Here is a 19,960-nt window from a genome sequence, read left to right on the forward strand (position 1 = left end):
AAGCAACATCCCGTTAAGTCACTAAAAATATATTCCCATGAATTTGACTGAAAAAGTCTTCCTTAAACATGGTATGTGTTACATTTTTGTGATTTGTCATTACAAGGGTGATTACAAATTGACAAGACATTAATGAGACCAAGGCTACGTACAGTTTGGTGAAGAGGCAATTTGTTGTTTAAACCACCAGCGGAGTAGAAACTCCCCCTAATGGATGTAGCGTTAGCCCATGACCAGAGAGATCTATAACAGCGAGAGGAGGGGGAGGCCATCCAGGCACAAGCCTAATCAATCGCAAGGCTTCTGTTGACAACAGCATGCCATCGTGCCTTAGTGCTCTGATAGATGTGTAGAGCCGTCAGTGGACAGCGGGAGACAGAAAGTTAGAAAAGGCAGATGGTGTGTGTGTCCGTGAGGGTGTTTTAGCCGAAAGACGGTCTTTCTGCTCGGAATCTGAAAACCCACGAGATCCATTCTTTCCGTCTGTTCTCTGTAGCTGCCGTGATAAACCCGTCACTCATTCCGTGAGGAATGGCAGGCGGGACGATCATTAGTTTTCACAGTATAGCCGCACACTTCCCTTCCTGGGTTTTATCATCCACCATTCCGGACAGGTTTTCTGAAAAGTTTTTGGTAATTGTCGTGGTTATTGGAGGAGATGGAGTGACCCTACAGCCCTTCACTTATGATTTCACTACACCGACGTTTTCTAATGAGGTGATAAACAGTCCAGCGTACAGCGGTCTACAGGGCATTAGCTGGATCATGGTTTTATAATGAAATCTCTGGTCGAAAAACGCCAGCGAATTTCTGCCATTAGCTTCAAAATGTTGTCCTCCTGCCACCTCTGCTAGTGTCTGTTGTCAAGTTTTCCCAAATATGTGAGGACTCTAACATTAAATTCATAATAGTGAATGTTTTACAGATGCCATTTTTCTCCATTTGCTGGTGTGGCATGTGCAGACTTACACAGAGCATTATTAAAACTGAACCAGGCGCAGCAGGCCGAAATCACTTGCAGACATGTGGGTCGGGATTTAAGGGCAGGAATTTCAAGCCGGAATCACTTCAGCTTTAAGCAGTTCAAACAATGCTAATTGCGTCAGGCCCCGACTATCAAAAGTGTGAGGATAATTAGAGCGAGGGGGGCAAAGTGAACCCGGGGTGGTAAGTGGTAGTACATGACAATGCTTGGGAGCCAATGGGAGCAGGGAAAAGGTAACAGACTGAAAAGGAAGGCTAATTAGGAGAGAGCAGGGTAGAAAATACAAATGGTAGCTGCTCCCTCGGGGGCCCACCAGCGCTGAAAACAACGGCGATTATTGACAGTTCACGCCGAGCTCTGCTTGCTCTTCTTTAATGGAGCACATTTTCACGTTCTACTCAGAATTGTACCTAATTGTTTTCTCACAACTGCAGACATGTCTGATTTCTAGATTGACTCGCTTTAGCTCAATTGAACAGATTTTTCTCTTTGTCTCTTTTTAATATGTTGCCTTAATTTTACGTATCATAACTTGTGCTTTTTACGAGTCATTTACTCACCCTGGCACAGATGTGGGGGATAAAAGAGTGAAATAGTTAATTTTCTTCCCAAGCAGAGCTGTTTGGCTACGCTCCCATTTGCTCTACTTCATCTATAGATTATTTCTCATGTGTGGACTCCACACTGTCCCCTGTTCAAGCTTCTGTGGCGTAAAATGGATTATATTGCACTCCGCTCTACTGGGATCCTGCCTTTTTCTATGTCTTGCTTTACAAAGCAAACGAAGCACAAGAAATAATTTAGGGGGCTCATATGGCTGCCAAACAAACTGCTCTGTAGTCCAAATAGATTTTGGTCCTAGCAGTGGATGCTCTCTGTTGGTGGAGAACATCCCAGAGCACTGCAGCCTTTGTGTTTGCTCAGGAATTTATTAGATTACCACTGATCTCCAATGAGTCAAAAATTTGACAGCCCCCGACCACAGAGAGATGAAGAAATGAATTGTTTCGTCTTTCCCCGTTCCTGGATCGCCTGTCTGTTTAAAACTGCGGTAAACATTGGACTGCTGTTGCCCGTTTGGCTTGTGCCAGCAGATTCTTATTGCATGATGTGCAGCCTCATTTTTTTGAAGCACTTTTTTGAGTCTTCTAACCTAATAATTTTGTTATGTTCTTTCTCTGTCTGCGTGTGTCTCTCCCTCTCTCTCCTCTTGTGCGTGTCAGGGTTCAGCCGTGCGGCCTTGCCTTTCGGGCTGGTCAGGAGAGAGCTCTCATGCGAAGGATATGCAATTGATCTCCGCTGCCCGGGGAGTGATGTCATTATGATCGAGACGGCCAACTACGGCCGGACCGACGACAAGATCTGTGACGCTGACCCGTTCCAGATGGAGAATGTCAACTGCTACCTCCCCGATGCCTACAAGATTATATCACAAAGGTAAAGCGCTGGGAAAAGGAGGAATCTTATTTCACAAACACACCCAGGAGCTCGGGAGGGAAACCGTGACCCTCCTGCTTTCTCTGGATTATTACTGCTGCACACAAAAGAGCTGTTTGCAAAGTCCTTCTCAGTTAAACATTTATCATTTTAATATAGACATACGCTCTGACTGATGCTCTAATTTTCATTGCACATTATGTTTTCTCATATTTTGTGTGAAATGATGCACCGAGGTACAACAAAATCTCCAAATGTTCTTCTTTTTAAAGGCATTCTCAACTAACAAAGCAAACATGCAGATGTTACTAATTATGTAAATAAAAACCTGGACTGCATCGACTTGAGGAAGACGACATCCTTTATATGCAGAACGCTACGTGACCCACTGAACTATAGTTTAATGTGCACTGACGGCTTAATGTGTTCAAGCAAAATGCCATCATCTCACACCTTTCAGATGTTAGTTTTTCCATCGTTTAATGAATTATGTCGATGACATTTAAATCTGAAGGGAAGAAAAGATTAATTCCTGACAGGCAGGAAGTGACCTCCGTGCGACAGAGCTCTTCACACCAGCTGCATGTTGTTGCTTCAGTTTGACTCGTAATCGGCGTAGCTCAGAGAGACCGCCAGTTCCATGAACATGCTTCTAATTCCCTATCTGTTACACTTCGCTTGCTTTGTTTAAACACTTGTAGTGCATTGAAGTGGCTTTGCCTCAGGTAGCGAGTGGCGCCCATCGTCGTGTCTTTTGTCCCGGCTCTCCTCTTGCAGGATGCCGTCTCTTCGTCAAATGGCGGCGCAGGAACACTTCAGCTCGACCGCTGCTCACCCCTGGAGGTGTGTGTGTTTTTAAAGGGCACTGGATGAGCAATTCATAAATAGGAACCAGCGCAGCTCACTGTCTAATGCGCCGTTGCCCCCCCCCCCCCCCCCCCCCCACACACACACACTCCTCTTCAAAGTTGGCTTTTGAGCATCATCGCCCACCATGACAGACCTCTAGGATTTTCTCTGCTTCATTCTCTTCTGTATTTACTCCCCGGAGATGCAGCTCTACTGAAGGATTTAATGAATACATCAAGTGCTGCTGACTTTCTAAATTTATACCACATTTGTAACACAGTCGTACAGGAGCTCACCGCTGACGGTGTCCATGCCCCTTGGTTTAGCTGCCAACTGCTACACACTTGTTGACAAGTGAACGACGCGCTCACCGCAGCTTCAGTTCAAACTTATCTTCATCGAAGACTCCCAGGAGGCAGAATGCAAGCAAAGGCTTTGCTAAGAGTCCGCACCACGTGCACCCCTGACCAGAATTATTGTAAAGATTCAGATCAGAGGAAATGGGCGCTGTAATTAAAGGCGATGTGATAAATGGGCATGCTAAAGCAGCTGCAGATCCTTCGGAGACCCTAATCAGCGCTGTATTGGTGTGCAGCAAAGTAGAATGAGAGTATTTAAACTCCGTCACAACGGCCAGTCAATGCTGTCAAGATTAACAAAAGGCAACAGTCCTACAGACGAATAAACAAACATATTAGAGGGAAACAGTTGGAAGTCTGCTTCACAGAGTGCCAGTTTTGTTGGTTTGGAAATTGCGACAGAAAGCATTCATCAGAGGTCCGTTCTCTTTGCAACAAAAACAACAAGACAGGAATCAAATGGCTTGATTTTTTTTTTTTACTGCAGCTAGACCAAAGTGTTTTGTCAAGGAAAAAAGTGCTTGGTTGTTGACAAAAAGAAACACACAAAAAAAGATGGCTGAATCAAAGATGACTGGATAGAACCTCGGGTTGGCGGGTTTTTGGTATTCAGGCGATCATTCCAAACAAACTGCCTTGTCAACTAGTTCAGGAAGTAAAAGAAACTATTGTAAAACATGATGATCTATATTATTTGTATTTTCTGCCTTTCATTACTTCATTCAAATGTCAATGTCTTCTTTGACCTTTAAAAACCAGCAGAATGGTGCGGATCTTTAAACTGTACGAGGTTGTGCAGGACGGATTATACGCATTGATTAGTTGCTGAATGCAAAATGCAAAAACATATCAAAATCATAGCAATAATAAAATTCCAGAGTAGGTTCTTACAGCCTAAATGGAATTAACAGAGGTGGAAATGATATTTTGATCCTTACTTCAAGGTACCGTACACAAATCGATATCATGTACTTGCAAAAGATCAAATGATACAGTTTGATAGGTTTTCTTTCCAAGTGGTTAACCCACAGAGAATCATGCCCCCTCTTCATAGTTTTAATCATTCCGCTGGTTTTCTGGCCTGCAAAAATAATGTTTTGGTTTGGTCTCATTGCTCTCATCAACTTAGCTGCACAGCAGTTCGACAGAGAGCTGAGAGTGGCCAAATAAGATTCCCTTTGGAGTTCGTAGAGACCAGAAGTGGAAAAAATAATGATCAGGTAGCTCTAATGTTTCCTTTAGTCCTGTAGAATAATAACAGAAGGACTCCAGCTGCATTATGTGCTTGTAAGGCATCAACGGCAACAATTTATGATGAAAAGTGACCAAAGCGGGGGTCTTTATTAAATGAGAATTACCGATCTAGTTGAGGATATAGTTTCATTTAAAATCCTGCATTTTATTAGCCTGGCAAACCATCCTATATATGTAAATATATAGGATGGTCATTGAAACAACCCAGTTTAGGGACGGAATCTACGGTTTTCTTACAAACCATCTCTGCACGCTATTGGGCAACGCCAAGACCAAATGGAACAAAGAACAATGGAAGTCTGTCAACAGGGCAGCCCACCATTCACCGTTGAAGAAGAAGAAGGAACAGAAACATATTTTTGAATAAATTAGTGGAAGTGTGTTGTTATTAGTGGAAGTAGTGTAGCACTTAGGGGCAGTACATGCATACGTTTTTAAGGGTAATTTTACACCATGTCGTCCTGACTGTTGCTAGTTACAAAAACATTACGGTAAATGTTGTTACCTGTGGAGCAGAACAAATGCAACCTCAGCGTGGCTCCTCCTCCTTCAGTTAATTCCATCGATTGTAGTTGCCAATTGTAGTTTTCTGGCGCTGCAGTTTCCAGATCTGCTCGGGGTCCTGTGTCAGCCGGTGATGTCATCATACTACGGAAATACCGCCCTCTTCTTGGATTTTTTTATTTCGCATATGTTTTAGAAATAGTTTAGCAGTTTTGTTATTAAATACATGTTTCTTACTGTCTAAATGTTTTTGAACGAGGTAACGTAACATCCGTAAGTTGTACGTCCAGCCAATGGCCGACAAGCGCACAAACCTCGAGTCGGACAAAAGAAATCGTGGCGTCTAATTTTGGCATCCCTCAAAGACGCTATGCACTTTAGACCCAATTTTTATAATTATATGGTACGAAGCCGCCAATATTTTTCAACAACGTTTTAATGGCTATTTCCAGAGATTAACGGTAAAAAGTACACATAGTCTCTTTAATTACCTCTGTTCATGTCTCAAAAAAAAGCCCAAGTCTAAATTATCTTGTGTTTTTCAAACGAGTGCCCTTCCTGCGCCGATGCCATCTTTTGTAATGTTTCTTCGTTGCAGCTCTAGTGTCATAGGTCAATGGTAGACCTGCAAAGGCTACAATGGAGCGTGGCTAGACTGACCTGCTACGGTTGTTCTAGTTGTCCAGGCTGGAGTTTTATTCCTAACAGTAAAACGATTTGAATCAACTGGCTTAAATGTTCAACAGTTATCTCTACGTGATAATCCCATGATGAGGTAAAAAGATGAGTCTACATATATAGTAATAACACTGCCCATCACTGGAAGTTGACAGCCAGATGTGATAATCTCTCAATGCTGAGCGACGTGGAGTTATCTGAGTGCATTTGAGGTGACTCGGTTGGTTTTGCCTGCCATCAGCCGGGTCACATTTAGATCCAGCGACCCGTTTTCCTCGCAGGCAGCTCTCTTGTGCATTTACCACGCTGGAGCCACAAAAGTAGATCAGCTAAGTGCAGCTTGCTTCGTATTGTGATTGAAGTTTAAACCATAGCTGATGATGCTGATGCTCTTTCTTGAAGTCCATTGTGGACTTTGCATATTTTTTATCAACTTTTAATGCCTGATAATCCATTCGTTTTGAGAGGAGGGTGCTGCTGAGCCAATGCAGACAGACTGCAAAGTCATGATTAATGTATTTATACTGACTCTTTTTAATATTTCCTCAGCATCCTGCATCTTTATTTTTTGTTTGTTGGTATTTTTCTTTTTCTTGTGCAGCTTTGTATTTTTGCAGTGACAACTTGTCCTGAATCTTTTGAATTGTTCAAAAATGTATGTCTAGCTTGCATCTCTGCTTCTGACCTTCTGCAGTATTTATCTCACGCTTGCACACTGTTGAACATTTTTCTTTTTCGATGCCAGTTTATTTCATTTTTTTTTTCTTGTTTGCTTCTCTTGCTGACATCATTCTCAATCCCTCTGCCTGAAGAGAGCTTGATTGAAGTGGAGCCAATTTCACCCTATACAGTATTTACACAAACTCAGTCTTATTCTGTTGTTTTTTGGTTTGATTTTGTTATTTCCCTCCTCCTTCCTCTACCTCTTTACCTGGACTTTTTTTTTTTTAGCGCCCAGAAAACATGTGCCAAGCCATACACAGACACATGCTGTCTCTGCAGTCCACACGCCATATTGTTAATGCACTAAGGGACAACATATCACACTAGAAGGCAAAAAACCTTTGACAGGCTTGACACATTCATGTCTCGTTTGGGCATACATGCAGAGGAGCTGCTCTGTTATACTTGAGGCCACCCATTCCAGTCCACTGCATGTCACAGCCACCTGTTGTGTGTATTTTAATGACTGTCCTCTCTTTCAATAGCGACCTGAAGACAGTAATTCCTAACAAGCTGTTAGCTGCTCTGACTCTGTCATTCATCCCATCACCCTCATTTACTCGCCCTTAATGCTTTCATTCCTCTCCCCCGTATGCCAAGGTTTAAACTAGAATGTGTAAGTGACAGTCCTGCCTGGGATTTCATCAATGTCAGTGTGGCTATAGCAGTGAACGTTCCCCTCCTTTGAGTCATTAATGTTGTCTCTGCCGAGTGCTCTTGCTGTGGGAAGTCATGATGAAATCTCTGGTCAATCTTTTTTTTCCCCTAGGTGCAACAACCGTACGCAGTGTGTGGTTGTCACTGGCTCTGATGTCTTTCCTGATCCATGCCCTGGCACCTACAAGTACTTAGAGGTCCAGTATGAGTGTGTTCCTTATAGTAAGTATCGCCATCCAAATCTCATACTGAAATCTTGTTGTGTGATTTCAAAGTGTCCCGTGTCTGCGGCCTCTCTCTTACTTTAGAAAAGTTTTTTAGGTGCAGCAGATGACACTTCAACTCGTGGGTTTGGAATGAGACTGCATTATTATTAACAGGGAGTTACTTTTGCAACGTGGAGGTTTTATTTATTTTTTGTCCTTTCAAGGTTCAGTTCAACTCGGTTATAGGTGAAGCATTTTTCTTTAATTAGTTTTGATGGACTCTAGTCATGCAGATCGGCTAATGACTTTATTTTCTTGGTGTGATATTTGAGACTTTCGTTTTCAAATAGTGTCATTGATGCAGATCCTGCAGGCTAGAGAGGAGCTACCTATGCTACTTACCTTTTCTATATTTAATTTAGACAACATCACGTCTTCCCATTTTCAGTCAGTGCTTAATGAGAATTTTTAAAACCGCTTTAAAACTTGACAGCTGTCAAGTCTAACTACAGTCAAGAGGAACTGAGGCATTCGACTGCAAATTAAAAAGGTTTTAATTTAACATTTTAAAAAAATTAGTTGTAAGAAAAACTTATTTTCTCAAGTTTAACCTCAGGCAAGAGTTCAATTCAAATTCAAATTCAAAGATACTTTATTAATCCCAGAGGGATTTATGGCTTTAATCTTATTTAGAAGCACATAGTGTTTGTTTTTCTTGATCAGGATCATATTTGAGGGGGAAAAATGGCTGTAAATTTCAGTAAGTTTAATGTTTTCATTTAACAATAGTTCAGCACATCACTCGATATTTTTTTATTTGGACTGAATCCACTAGCACAAAAGTTATTTAATTAGCTGAAGTCTGAATGACCAACTGTTTCCACTTCTTGAGAAAAAAAATAACACTTTCTGACATGAAAGAACAATCAGAAAGTGCCAAACTGAAGAACATTCTTGAAAACCTCCTCTGCTTCACCAGAGGAACTCAACTTTGTTTTTGTTTCTTTTGTCCCCTTTTTTCATGTTAGCAACAACTGCCCTATTTATCAGTTGCCCATGTGAGCTCACATTAAATCCACTTGACAGTTATATAAAAGTGCAGCTACCAAGATGCCACGCGCCATTGCTAGATTAGCTTCAGCTAATTGATTATAAATCTCCACCAGTGAGATGAAAGTTTTGGCTGCTGCCAATCTAAAGAGCTGCACACTAAAGCTCATATCTGTAAGCTTTAATTATGGAAATGTTCATTTTTTTTTCTCTGTATGCCCATTACATAATACATGCATACACTTAGTCGGTTAGGGTGTTTTCACATAAATAAAACATTTTACGTATATAATTTGAATTTGAATCAGTAAATAACAGCACAGCCAGATAAAAGAATGGTTTCCAGATGATTTAATTTCTTCTGAAGGATTTCATTTGGGATTTGGATGTGATAAATGGCTGTTAATGTGTCTCGCCCCAGTTTGAGGCTCCTGCTTCATCTCCAATGCATGTCCTTCTGCTTTTAGACATTTGTATCATGTAAAAGGAGTTTCTCGGTGGCTAAACCAAAATAAAACTTTAAAAGGTAGATTTTCTGTCTCCTGTGGATAATCACCAGGCCTTTCTGTTGTCATTTTGTGTTGGAGCTGCTATTTTATATTTTCCTTTCAGAAATTATTTTTCTCACATAACAGAAATCTCAGAGGTAGATTGTTCTACAACAAAAACAATCTGCATGACTAGATTGTGCTTCTAGTAATATAACCGAACTGAATGGTTTTATTAATGCAGGGCCTTCACTTCATTTTGTGGAAATGTAAAAGTGAACATTTGCTGTGTAAGACTGAGCAAATACCCTTCAAATTGTAAGATAATTCAGCATCTGTCTCCAGACTAAACCAAATTCCTGCACTTAGTGATAAATCTTCTTTAGTCTTCAAGTTGTTTAATTAAATGTAGCACAGAGTTGGTTAAATCCAGCACTATTTTAAAGTTAATCTACCTTAAAAGAGGGTTTTATCGTAGTTTCTAAATGCGGTTCAGGCCCTGTGAGCGTATAAGTTGATGAACTGTAAACGTTTTCACGAATAAAATCTTCTTTTCTTTTTCTTTTGGACAGACCTCCCTTTCACCTCCCGTTCCGTTCCTCCCGACTAACTCTTTGTTCTCATTTTTCTTATTCCATCTTTAAATCTCTTTCACGTACCGTATCCAGTCTCTCCCCTTCTCTCACTGCAGCAGTCCAGTAAAGAAACTCCATATTAGGCTGACTGACCATCAGTCATCTCATGTGCTGCTGCTCTCGTTGGCTCGGGTCTGTAACATTAGTGCCGAGTCATAGTTTACGTGTGTGGGCGATCTTGTCAAATTGGAATTGAGTTTTTGATTTGTGTTTAAACCATTTGAACAAGCTCCACCTTCAGCCAAGACATGCCTGAAATAATCCCTGTCCTGTTTTCTCTAAGACTGTTATCCATCTAAATATGACTGGGTTTCCCCTCCTGCCACTCAGGAGAAACATTCTTTGAGGGATTTGTTCTGCTTTCACGGTGCTATTTTGTTAGCAGATAAAGGTGATCAGACTGAACTGTTCAATGAAAAGTCACAGGGAGCACGGCGCATATCTAGTCATAACTTGTCTGTTTTTAAATCCCAGGATGAGCGGCCGTTTGACTAACAATCCCGTTTTTTATGCTCCTTCTAGCGTTTCCACCTCCACCAGCCCTGCAGCTCATTTCATGGTCATACCTTCCAACTAACTCTCTTTCTCTGTATCTACTACCTTAACTCATGGTAACCTTTCTCTCCCTTTTTGCACTCTTTTTTTGCTTTCTTTTCCAATGCCTGAAATAGAAGTGGAGCAAAAAGGTAAATGACTGGTCTGGTCCATCCCCCCCCTCCCTCCTTCGGCTCCTTGTTCTGTGGTGTTGAGTACAGCTCCCTTCACCCCCCCTACCCCTTCCCGATTACTTTCCTGTCACATTGTAAACCCGATACGAGGATGGTCTGCACCCACAGAATCCAAACATTTTGCAGAACAAAATTTCGAACGACAACCGTGGCCTCCAAACAAAGTTTTTTTCTATGCAATATGAAAGAAAGCACCAACTGTTCAGCGTTGATTCATACCTGGGACCCTCTTGTAGTGATGTAACCCTTGAGGAATGACTAGCTGTGTGTTTATTCCCAATCTGGCTCAGTCTCCAGTTTGCTTGGCCCAACTTCTGCTGCACCCATAGCACGTGATGTGAAATAGCAGTGATGGCTGAGTGAGTTTGGCACCGGCTCAAAAAGAAAAAGAAAGAAAATGTTTTAGAAATAAAATTAAAAATTACTGTTTTTTCTTTTTTCCTTAGTATCCGGAACAAAATCATTTGTATTGGAACCTTGCCGTGGCCTCCCTCACCCATCAGTGGTTCCTCTTGTCTTTCACCACAGAAGTAGTTAAACTCCTTTACCACTGTTGTTCTATCTATTCCCCAACCACCACTTTCATGTTACCTCTGCTTTGCTGCCTCCACCACCATTGACAACCTGTTGTTCACTCTTATCACAAGATGTGAAGTCTGTTCCCTTGACTCATTTTACGACCTCAGTCATGTGAGAATGCATGTGCCGTGTGTCCATGTACCCAGCTGTTCGTATTGGCTTTTGACTTAAGAGACAAGCTGGTATTTGATAAACTCCAAAACTAAACAAAAACACTGTGAACTCTGTTCACTTCATTTCCCGTGACTTTCATTTGCAGGGTTTTTATAATTCTTTTTTTGTTCACTACTTATTATTTGTTTCATCCCTGGTACGATGTAGCAGCAGCCCCCTGAGATGCAAGTTCTATTAACCTCACATTTTTCATTCTGAGTAATCTTTTTTGACACATACATTTGTTTTCATTTTTTCTCTTACTCATTAGAACAAAAGCTCTAGTCAAACACTTCCTCCAAATTCACACTCCCTGATCTTTTTGTCCTGTACTCGAGTTGCACAGCGGCGAGAATTGTGCCTGTCAAATGTGTAATGTGACTTGTTAACATTTTGCCTTGTTGTATTTTCTTCCACTCTCTTCTCTGTCACTAGTATTCATTTGTCCGGGGACTCTGAAAGGAGTGGGAGATGCCACCTTCCTGTTTGAGGCTGAGCAGCAAGCAGGGTCATGGTGCAAAGACCCGCTGCAGGCTGGAGACAAAGTCTTCTTCATGCCCTGGACGCCGTACCGCACTGACACCCTCATCGAGTACGCCTCCCTGGAGGATTTCAAAAGCGGTCGACAGACGACCACCTATAAACTGCCCCACCGTGTGGATGGGACAGGCTTTGTTGCATATGATGGTGCCATCTTCTTCAACAAGGAACGCACACGCAACATTGTGAAGTTTGACCTTCGTACGCGCATCAAAAGCGGCGAGGCCATCGTGAACAATGCCAACTACCACGACACTTCGCCTTACCGCTGGGGTGGCAAAACAGACATCGACCTTTCAGTCGATGAGAGGGGATTGTGGGTAATCTACGCCACGGAGCAGAACAATGGACGCATAGTGGTGAGCCAGCTCAATCCGTACACTCTCCGGTTTGAAGGCACCTGGGAAACGGCGTACGACAAGCGATCAGCCTCCAACGCCTTCATGGTGTGCGGTGTACTGCAAGTTGTCCGCTCAACCTACGAGGAGAACGAGAGCGAGGCCAGCCGTAGCCAGATCGACTACATCTACAACACCAAGCTGAACCAGGGCGAGTACACCGACCTCCTCTTCCCAAACCAGTACCAGTACATCACCGCTGTGGATTACAACCCCAGAGACAACCAGCTGTATGTGTGGAATAACTTTTACATCCTGCGTTATGACCTGGACTTTGGGCCACCTGATCCTGCAGAAGGTGAGCACTGCTGCATTTCTCCCCGTGTAATCCATTGTCTTTGTATAATTCCTTATTGTTTGGCTGCAGCATGGGATGTCACAGATGGCTGCCTTTTAATTTTGGATGCATTTCAGGTGTGATGAAGAAAAGAGGGTTGCGTTATTCTTGGGGAAAGGCCTCATTTGCAGACAGAAATTACAGATTCACCTTGGAATGAGGAATAACTCTCAGCGGGGTTGCACCACTACAAAAACCTGCCTCTTTATTACCACCAGGCAGGATGAAGCACTCGATCCAGCCGATGCTCGGACCCCATCAAATTCTTCAATCTCAGACCTTATCCAGAACCATTATCTACAATGCCCTCCTGAACTTCCCTCTCATGCTGAGAACACGTCAGGAAAGAATTGTGCACAGTGTGACAGAGGTTATCCTCTCCTCCCTGCCTCAGGTTTTTCAAGTTGCGTTGCCATGGTTACCTCTTCAACTTTGCTGAAGCCATTTTTTCCCCTAGCAGATGAGGTGATAATCGTCAACCTATTGTTGGCTAATATTTTTCAAAGGTTGAAACGCGTGTGAGATATGGAACCGCATGGTGCATCTGTGCAGAAATATGCTCGGAAAGAGAGATCTATTACAGTAGAGGAATCCTGTCAGGCGGGTAACGGGCTTAAATTAATCTGTGAAGTGCTGAGAGGCGACATATGTGTCAACAGACAGGAACATTACATCAAGTTGATAATGGGTTTAATTAGTTGACAGCAGCCAATTTATGCCATGCAGTCTCCTGAATGAAGTGGGGTAACAAGAATGTTGACCCGGCTCAATGATACGTTAGAGTATCAGGTCCCTTCCACCTCACCACCCCCACCTCCGAGCTCTGGATCGTATTAGGTTATGATTTTTAACTTCTGGATGCTTGGGAGGCATTGCCAAGGGGGTGAAATCTGATTCTGTGACTGGGGGAGGGGAGTTGATGTTTCAATGGAGGCTGTGTGCTCCTGAACTTTGGCCCCTTGTCAACATGTCTGTTTGCTTTCCCGCTGTTCCCCCGGAATCTCCCAAACCTCAATTAAAACTATGTTAGGGACAACGTGAAAAAAACTCCAACTTTGATGAGTTTACCAAGCGTGCAATATGCTAGCTCAACTGCTCGCGTCCTGATTTATGTAAATGTAATTAACAAGTCAATTATCATAATTAGCCTCCTCATCTCTGAAGAGTCGTTGGGAGAGGATGGGTAGTAGCCATCGCAACGCGTTTCCAGTGAAGGGTTTAATGTGCTCTCTCAGCTACTGTAATGCCTGGGTACACCTAAACGCCACATGGGCTTGGTGTTGTCACTCGCTGCGGTAACAGAACCTAGTCGCTGATTTCACTCATTACTCTTAAGTGCTGGTTTCCTGCTGTTTTTCTGTCACTGGAATCCATTCGGATCCCTGCAGCAGAACCCACCGTAGCGGATCATTGCCTGTGCTTTATGAGAACATATTCCTTCATCTGAAGAAGACCAGCAGCCACAGAGAAGAGCACTTGAAAATAATTGGTTCTTGTTTATTAGCTGTTTTTCTTTCCTTTACACATCCACACCTTTAACTTCTTTACTGTGCAGCTGTTGGGATTTATTGCTCGCCATAACATGTCACTGAATTAAACAACTCATCCTGCAGGGTTGTGTAATTGCACAGAGATAACGTCTCACCCTCTGAAATGGAGGGACTCTTGAGGCGTAAATCCAATTAATTGTGCCCATTAAGATTCATCGACCACAGAGCGACGTTACCTCGAACACCAAATCCAGAGCATCCTCGCTCTTTTTTTAGAACCTGTGTAACAACAATCCATGTCCTTTCCTGTCAGAAGGATCACCCTTGGCAGCTGTGATGCTCGCAGCCTAGAGAGGCGCTGAAACGACGGAGGGATTATGGGTTCATATCAGGAGAGTTTTGGCAAAGTGATCAAAGCAGGAAATAATTGATCTTAACAACTTGTCTTTTCCTTTTTCCTGCAGAGTGTATGCAACGCTAGCCCCGGTTGAAGTGCTTTGCTCATGTCGTCCCTTGTATTGATCTTTCTGCTTATTGTTCTAAACAGTTCACACAGATTTAGAAAACATGTCTGTGACCCGCTAATGCATTGTGAACACAAAGCGATACCGAGAGAGCGTTGGCCTCCTTAGACGTCTGCCTAAGAGGAGTGCATGCCAATAAGGAGAGTCTTTAGTTACCAAACTTGGAGAGACATCGATAATGCACCCTCTGTGATGTGCCGAGACATTAACGGATTTCTTAGCCAGTAATTGCGGGGAACATTTCAACTTAACAAGAAAAGAAAAGGGAAAATGAATTTGTCTTTGAGGTTTCAGTGATTTGAAATCTTAGAAGACAAGATTGAAAGCTTTGTCCAAAAAGGCAGATCACACCGAGTAGCAAACTGGCTCTGCGTTGGATTAATAACAAGTACAGATTATATTTTACATGATGCAAATCACAAATGAGTTCCCCGTTTGCTTTTTTCCCCACCATTTTGTCTAAACCCAGCTTCGCATCTCACCACCCCTTGCTTTGCCTTGTGTAATGCCTCCAGGTGAGCCTTCTAGACAGAACATTTATAGATGTATCGTGCACTAAGCCTGTGTTCCACCTTCTGAAGCATGTTTGGCAACAGAAATAGAGTCGGAAGCAACGTGTCAGGGGATTTGGAAGAGCTCTAATTGTTCTGCTTGCAGGTTTGTGTCAGGAAGCTGCTTGAGTGGACCTCATAGGTGCACATGACAGGAGAGTTTTGGAGTGCTTTTGCTCTTGAGTATATTTCTGTCTCCACATATATCTTCCTGTCTGCGTGCACAGCTCTGTTTTGCAAGCTGCTTTGCCGTCCCCTCCTCCTGACTCAGACAGTCTCAGTTGTGACTGTGCTACGCCTGCTGCTCCACCGTATTCAGTTTCAGGCCTCATAAATTACCCCGCACAGACACGAGATATGTCGGGCAGAGCTTTTCTCGTCTATCGGGCTCTAAAGAACAAATGTCAATAAAGATGTCAAGCCCTGCCAACAATTTCTCCACAACATCTCCTGTTTTATTTTTCATTCTTCTGGGATAACGGCAGATTCTTTAGCATCAAATTAGACCGTGTACGGGAATCGTCTTGTGGCTCTTTACCTCCCGAGCCCCATTCACAACAGCACAAGTGCATATAAACAGCCTGATGTAAAATTCATGTCTTGGATTTGTTTCTCTGTCATTAATTATCAGCGCTGACTGCAGGTAAAGAGGTAAAACACCAACTGTAGATTAGTTCTCCTCCTCAGATACATCGTTATTGAGTCGACACACATACACACACAGAGAAAAGCAAGCGCGCGCGCACACACACACACACACACACACACACACACACACATTTATATGTATTGAAACTTTATTTTCCCACAAGGGTGTAACATTAGGAAGACGACAGGGTATTTGCTTATGATGCTATAGCTTGAAAATTGATTCTTGAAATGTGAGCTGGCGATAACTTCCTGTTAACTGCATGGTATTGTTTATTAGTTTACTGGCAGGATTAAACTTGTTCATCAACAAAACCGATTAAAACAGCTTGATTTGATGCAAGTTGTCATTCCACTTCCCTTAATTGTAGGAATTAGGTAGCTTATGATGATTTTTTTCCTGGTCTCTGTCTAGACAGGATGAGGGATTTTTAAAGCTCCGACTGTGCAATTTAAGAGAATAAAGAAAAAGTGGAGTGGATACTGCAAGCAATAAAATCAAGGACAAACAGACAATGCAGACTTCTCATCACATGATTACACTTTAATATTTTTGTCATCTTCCTCTCAGGAATGACTCAAGGGGGCTATGAAGTGATGAAACTAATTCCGCTTCATCTCCACTGCTCCGATTGATCATCTCTCTGCAGGATGAATGTTCATTCCCCCTTTAGCTGTGTTTTAATTTACACACTGGTCACAGACATTTTTCAAGTGTTCAGTCTCAAACTCTCCCATTATATACAAGAGGTAATATTCACCATATGGTAACCGCATGCCTTTGGTGTCAGATTTCCCATAAAGAGTGACTTCACTGCCTCTTGAGAGGAACACTAGCTAATTGGTGTGGACCTCTCTCAGATGAGTGCTATCACAGGACGCGAGGCTCTTACTGAAGGGAGTTGCTCTTTGCAATCAAAAGAAAATTGTGGCACGCACGGTGCAGAGGCATCAGAATGAGCCCACAGATGCACTGCCTTCGGAGCACTTTACTTTGTGCAGCATGAAGCTAATGTGCTGCATGTTTGATGTTTTTGATGATACCCCCATTTTGATTTAAAACTAGAAACATGATTCCTACAAACACCCACAAAATGTTTCTTTGATTAGAAGTGTCCTTCTAAGAAAAAGGTGAAATGAAAGTGACCGCGAAAGTGAGCAGGAATCAAAATGCCCTGGGGCCTCATTTATCAAGCTTGTTTATGCACAAAACGGGGTCGGAAAACTGCGTAAGCAACTTTCAGTGCAAACTTTGGGATTTATGAAAGAAAACTTAGCGGGAAAATGTGCGCAACTTTAATTTGACTAAGGACCTTGCTTACGCACATTTTGGACATGAAGAGCACCTGCAGTGCTGCTGCTGAGAAGGATAAAATTATGAAATCCTGCAGCTTTATCACTTGTACTGCTTTGTTTTCACACAGAACAAGACCCCCCACACGCACACACACACGCGCGCACACACACACGCGCGCACACACACACGCACACACACTCAGCCTGAAGCGCAGAATACGGAATGCAGAATATCAGCAGGGGGACAGATTGAGGCAGAATGTCATGCGTCTGTGACAGTGTGTGTGTCCTGTCACTGTGACCCAATTGATCATGCACCCTGGCTAGTTGAACAGGGGAGATCTCCGTTTGGGTGACTGGTTTGCGTGCGTGACTTTCGCCCATGAGTCTGGGGATCGAGTCCCGATTGGACCATTTTTTTAATATCCGCCACAGATCTCTCTGAAGAACTCACAACATTGACGGCTTCAGCAACGCTGTGCCACTCTGTGGATTTTCTCTTATTTGTTTTGCAAAAGCACTTCCTTTCATTTCTCCACCTCACCCACAAGTACCTCAATTTCTGCTTCTGTGAAGTAGAGCTTCCTTGATCTGCCTTGATCTACGGTCGCCATGTCATTGGCGGAGCGCTGCAACAGCCAGCTTATGTATATGCATGAGATCCACAAGACACTTTGCATTGACCATTTATGGCAGTAAGTGGGCGTGGTGAGGGCGGGATGTGACTAAAAAGCAGCTGAGAAACATTCTCGTTAGTCTCTGATTTATGAAGCGGAGATTGCGTGCAGCTGTGCGTACTCCATGTTTGATAGATCACAAACCTGATTGGCATAAGTACATTGTTTTTGCTGGGATTCTACGCAATGTTTGATAATGAGACCCCTGGGCTTTACTAATAACTTTATTTAGGCTTTTATAAACATGATGTTGTAGGCAACATGAGTGTAAAATTTCTTTAGCAGTGTTGAAAACCTTATTAAAAGTGATATTTCACTGAAATATTTTTTAATTATTATTTCTAATTATAATCAGTCACTCTGTCATGCAGGCTGAACTTGAAAATAATCTCCTACACCTATTTCCTGCATTTGCTTCTGATATAAAATAGATGGTGAAATTGTTGGATTTGAAAAGTCTGACAGATCTTCCAAACTCTCATGGACTCACCCATCATGACTCGTGACGGCTGTTTTTGTTTTAGCATCCAGGAAACAGCATAGGACATTTTGGCTAGTAGAAACTAACCGTTAGCATTAGCAACTCCTTCACACAGCAGAACTCCTTCGGGATTGTGTTATTTGTGGAGACAAAACATCAACGTTGCAGAGTAAATAGAGTCATTGGTAGAGTCATGCTGTTGTTAGCCAATCAGAGGGGAGATGTCTAAATATCAGGAAGTAACCCCCAAATTCCACTACCTCCGCTCCGGTCCGCCCCCGCCTTCCGCAGCCGCTCGCTTCCGAACTCAATTTTTACTGGTACCCGCTCTACAACGGCTCCGCTCCGGTGCGGAGACCTGAGGGGGGCAAACAAGCATGCGCGGGATTTTCGAGATCTTGCGATACAGTCCGAGCAATAAACGCGGAAGTTAGATCCAAACACCCGTTGTGCGGGAGAAGCATCGGAAATGAACTGTTTAATCTGCCCATCATTGTGTTGAGAGATCAGCAGTGTTTGGATCAACAAAGTGTGACTACTTTGATAGTGGCAACTGTATTTATGGCTTATTTTTGTGCATTTAAACTTCAGCCGCCATTGATAGTTGTTAAAAGTTGTTAAACCTGTGCATATGAAACAAAAAACGCATTTTGTTTAGCGATTTATTGTGAAAAACGGAAGATGTGCTTGCTCCTTTTCCTGTTGGGCCGTTGTGATTTCTGTCCATTTACTGCGGAGGTGCTCCGGCGTCCGGCAAAAATAGGATCGATTCTATTTTTGCCGGACGCCGGAACAGAGGGCGCCGCACGGCGCCGCACTGCCGGAGCACGGCCGCAGTAGTGGAATTGCTCTGATTGACTAGAACGGGACCGATTTTGCTCCGGCGTTCGTGTCGGAGCGGAGCGCAGCGGAGCGGAGGTAGTGGAATTTGGGGGTAAGACTCCAAATCCTGTCGTCAACTCTGATCTGGCTTACTTTTAGTTCCTGAAACTGGTGCGCTGGAGCTTTTTTTCCCTCAAGTACTACTCTTAAGGTATTCATTTGTAAAGGATGGGTAGTTTACATCTTACTTATGAACCATAAAATGTGAGATTCCATAGAAATATGAAATATCAATCTGATGGATCTTTGAATATTTTAACCAGAAGATCAGAACTTTTTATTGCAGGGATTACGTGACACTTCGTATTAACTCCGAGGTAAGAGAGAGAGAGTCAGGTTTAAAATAGTTAAGAAATTTATTTCTACACAATTTAAACAAGACTAACATTAATACTCTGTGTACTCATGGAACTAAGGTGGAGTGAGATGAACGATGTATGTGTGGAATGTTGCTATCAGAACCAGCGGATCCGGAGAAGCAGTTAGTTCTGAGTGGGAGTGAATGTTTCGCTCTGAACTTTAGTAGGAGATTTATATTACACATGAAACGCCATATGTCGGTCTACGTACCCAGGGGAAGCCTCTGTTAGACCGTCCTTGGTACCGAAGCTGGTAGAAAAGCAGCGGTGCCGACCAAGTTAGTCTTGGAATACTTCCAGGTCACGACAGGTTAACACTGGCGTCTCTGAGATTCTGAAGGGGTCGTGAGGTTCAGCTTTTATTCTGAAGGAACCGTTGCGGTCAGGTGTAACTTGCAACAGATTTTATCCAGCTTGTCGAGGCTGAAGAGGAAGTCCGGGTGGCCTGTCCGAGACTTCTCTAGAACGCTTTGAACTAAAGAAAAGGTGGCG

General features: G+C 42.9%; 1 protein-coding gene across 10 annotated transcripts in view; it reads left to right on the plus strand.

Annotated features, from left to right (window-relative positions):
- LOC107383893 (adhesion G protein-coupled receptor L2) overlaps positions 1-19,960 on the plus strand; it is a 113,689-nt gene that overhangs the window by 47,424 nt on the left and 46,305 nt on the right. For 9 of the 10 annotated variants that reach the window (XM_015956771.3, XM_070541665.1, XM_070541664.1 and 6 more), the window contains exons 3-5: positions 2,209-2,422; positions 7,559-7,668; positions 11,721-12,521. In XM_015956771.3, coding sequence (XP_015812257.3) covers positions 2,209-2,422; positions 7,559-7,668; positions 11,721-12,521 — 1,125 coding nt within the window. The remainder of the gene's footprint in view (positions 1-2,208; positions 2,423-7,558; positions 7,669-11,720; positions 12,522-19,960) is intronic. The other variant, XM_070541667.1, reaches the window with a different exon arrangement.

The sequence above is a fragment of the Nothobranchius furzeri genome, chromosome 11 (genome assembly GCF_043380555.1).
Source record: "Nothobranchius furzeri strain GRZ-AD chromosome 11, NfurGRZ-RIMD1, whole genome shotgun sequence".
NCBI lineage: Eukaryota > Metazoa > Chordata > Actinopteri > Cyprinodontiformes > Nothobranchiidae > Nothobranchius > Nothobranchius furzeri.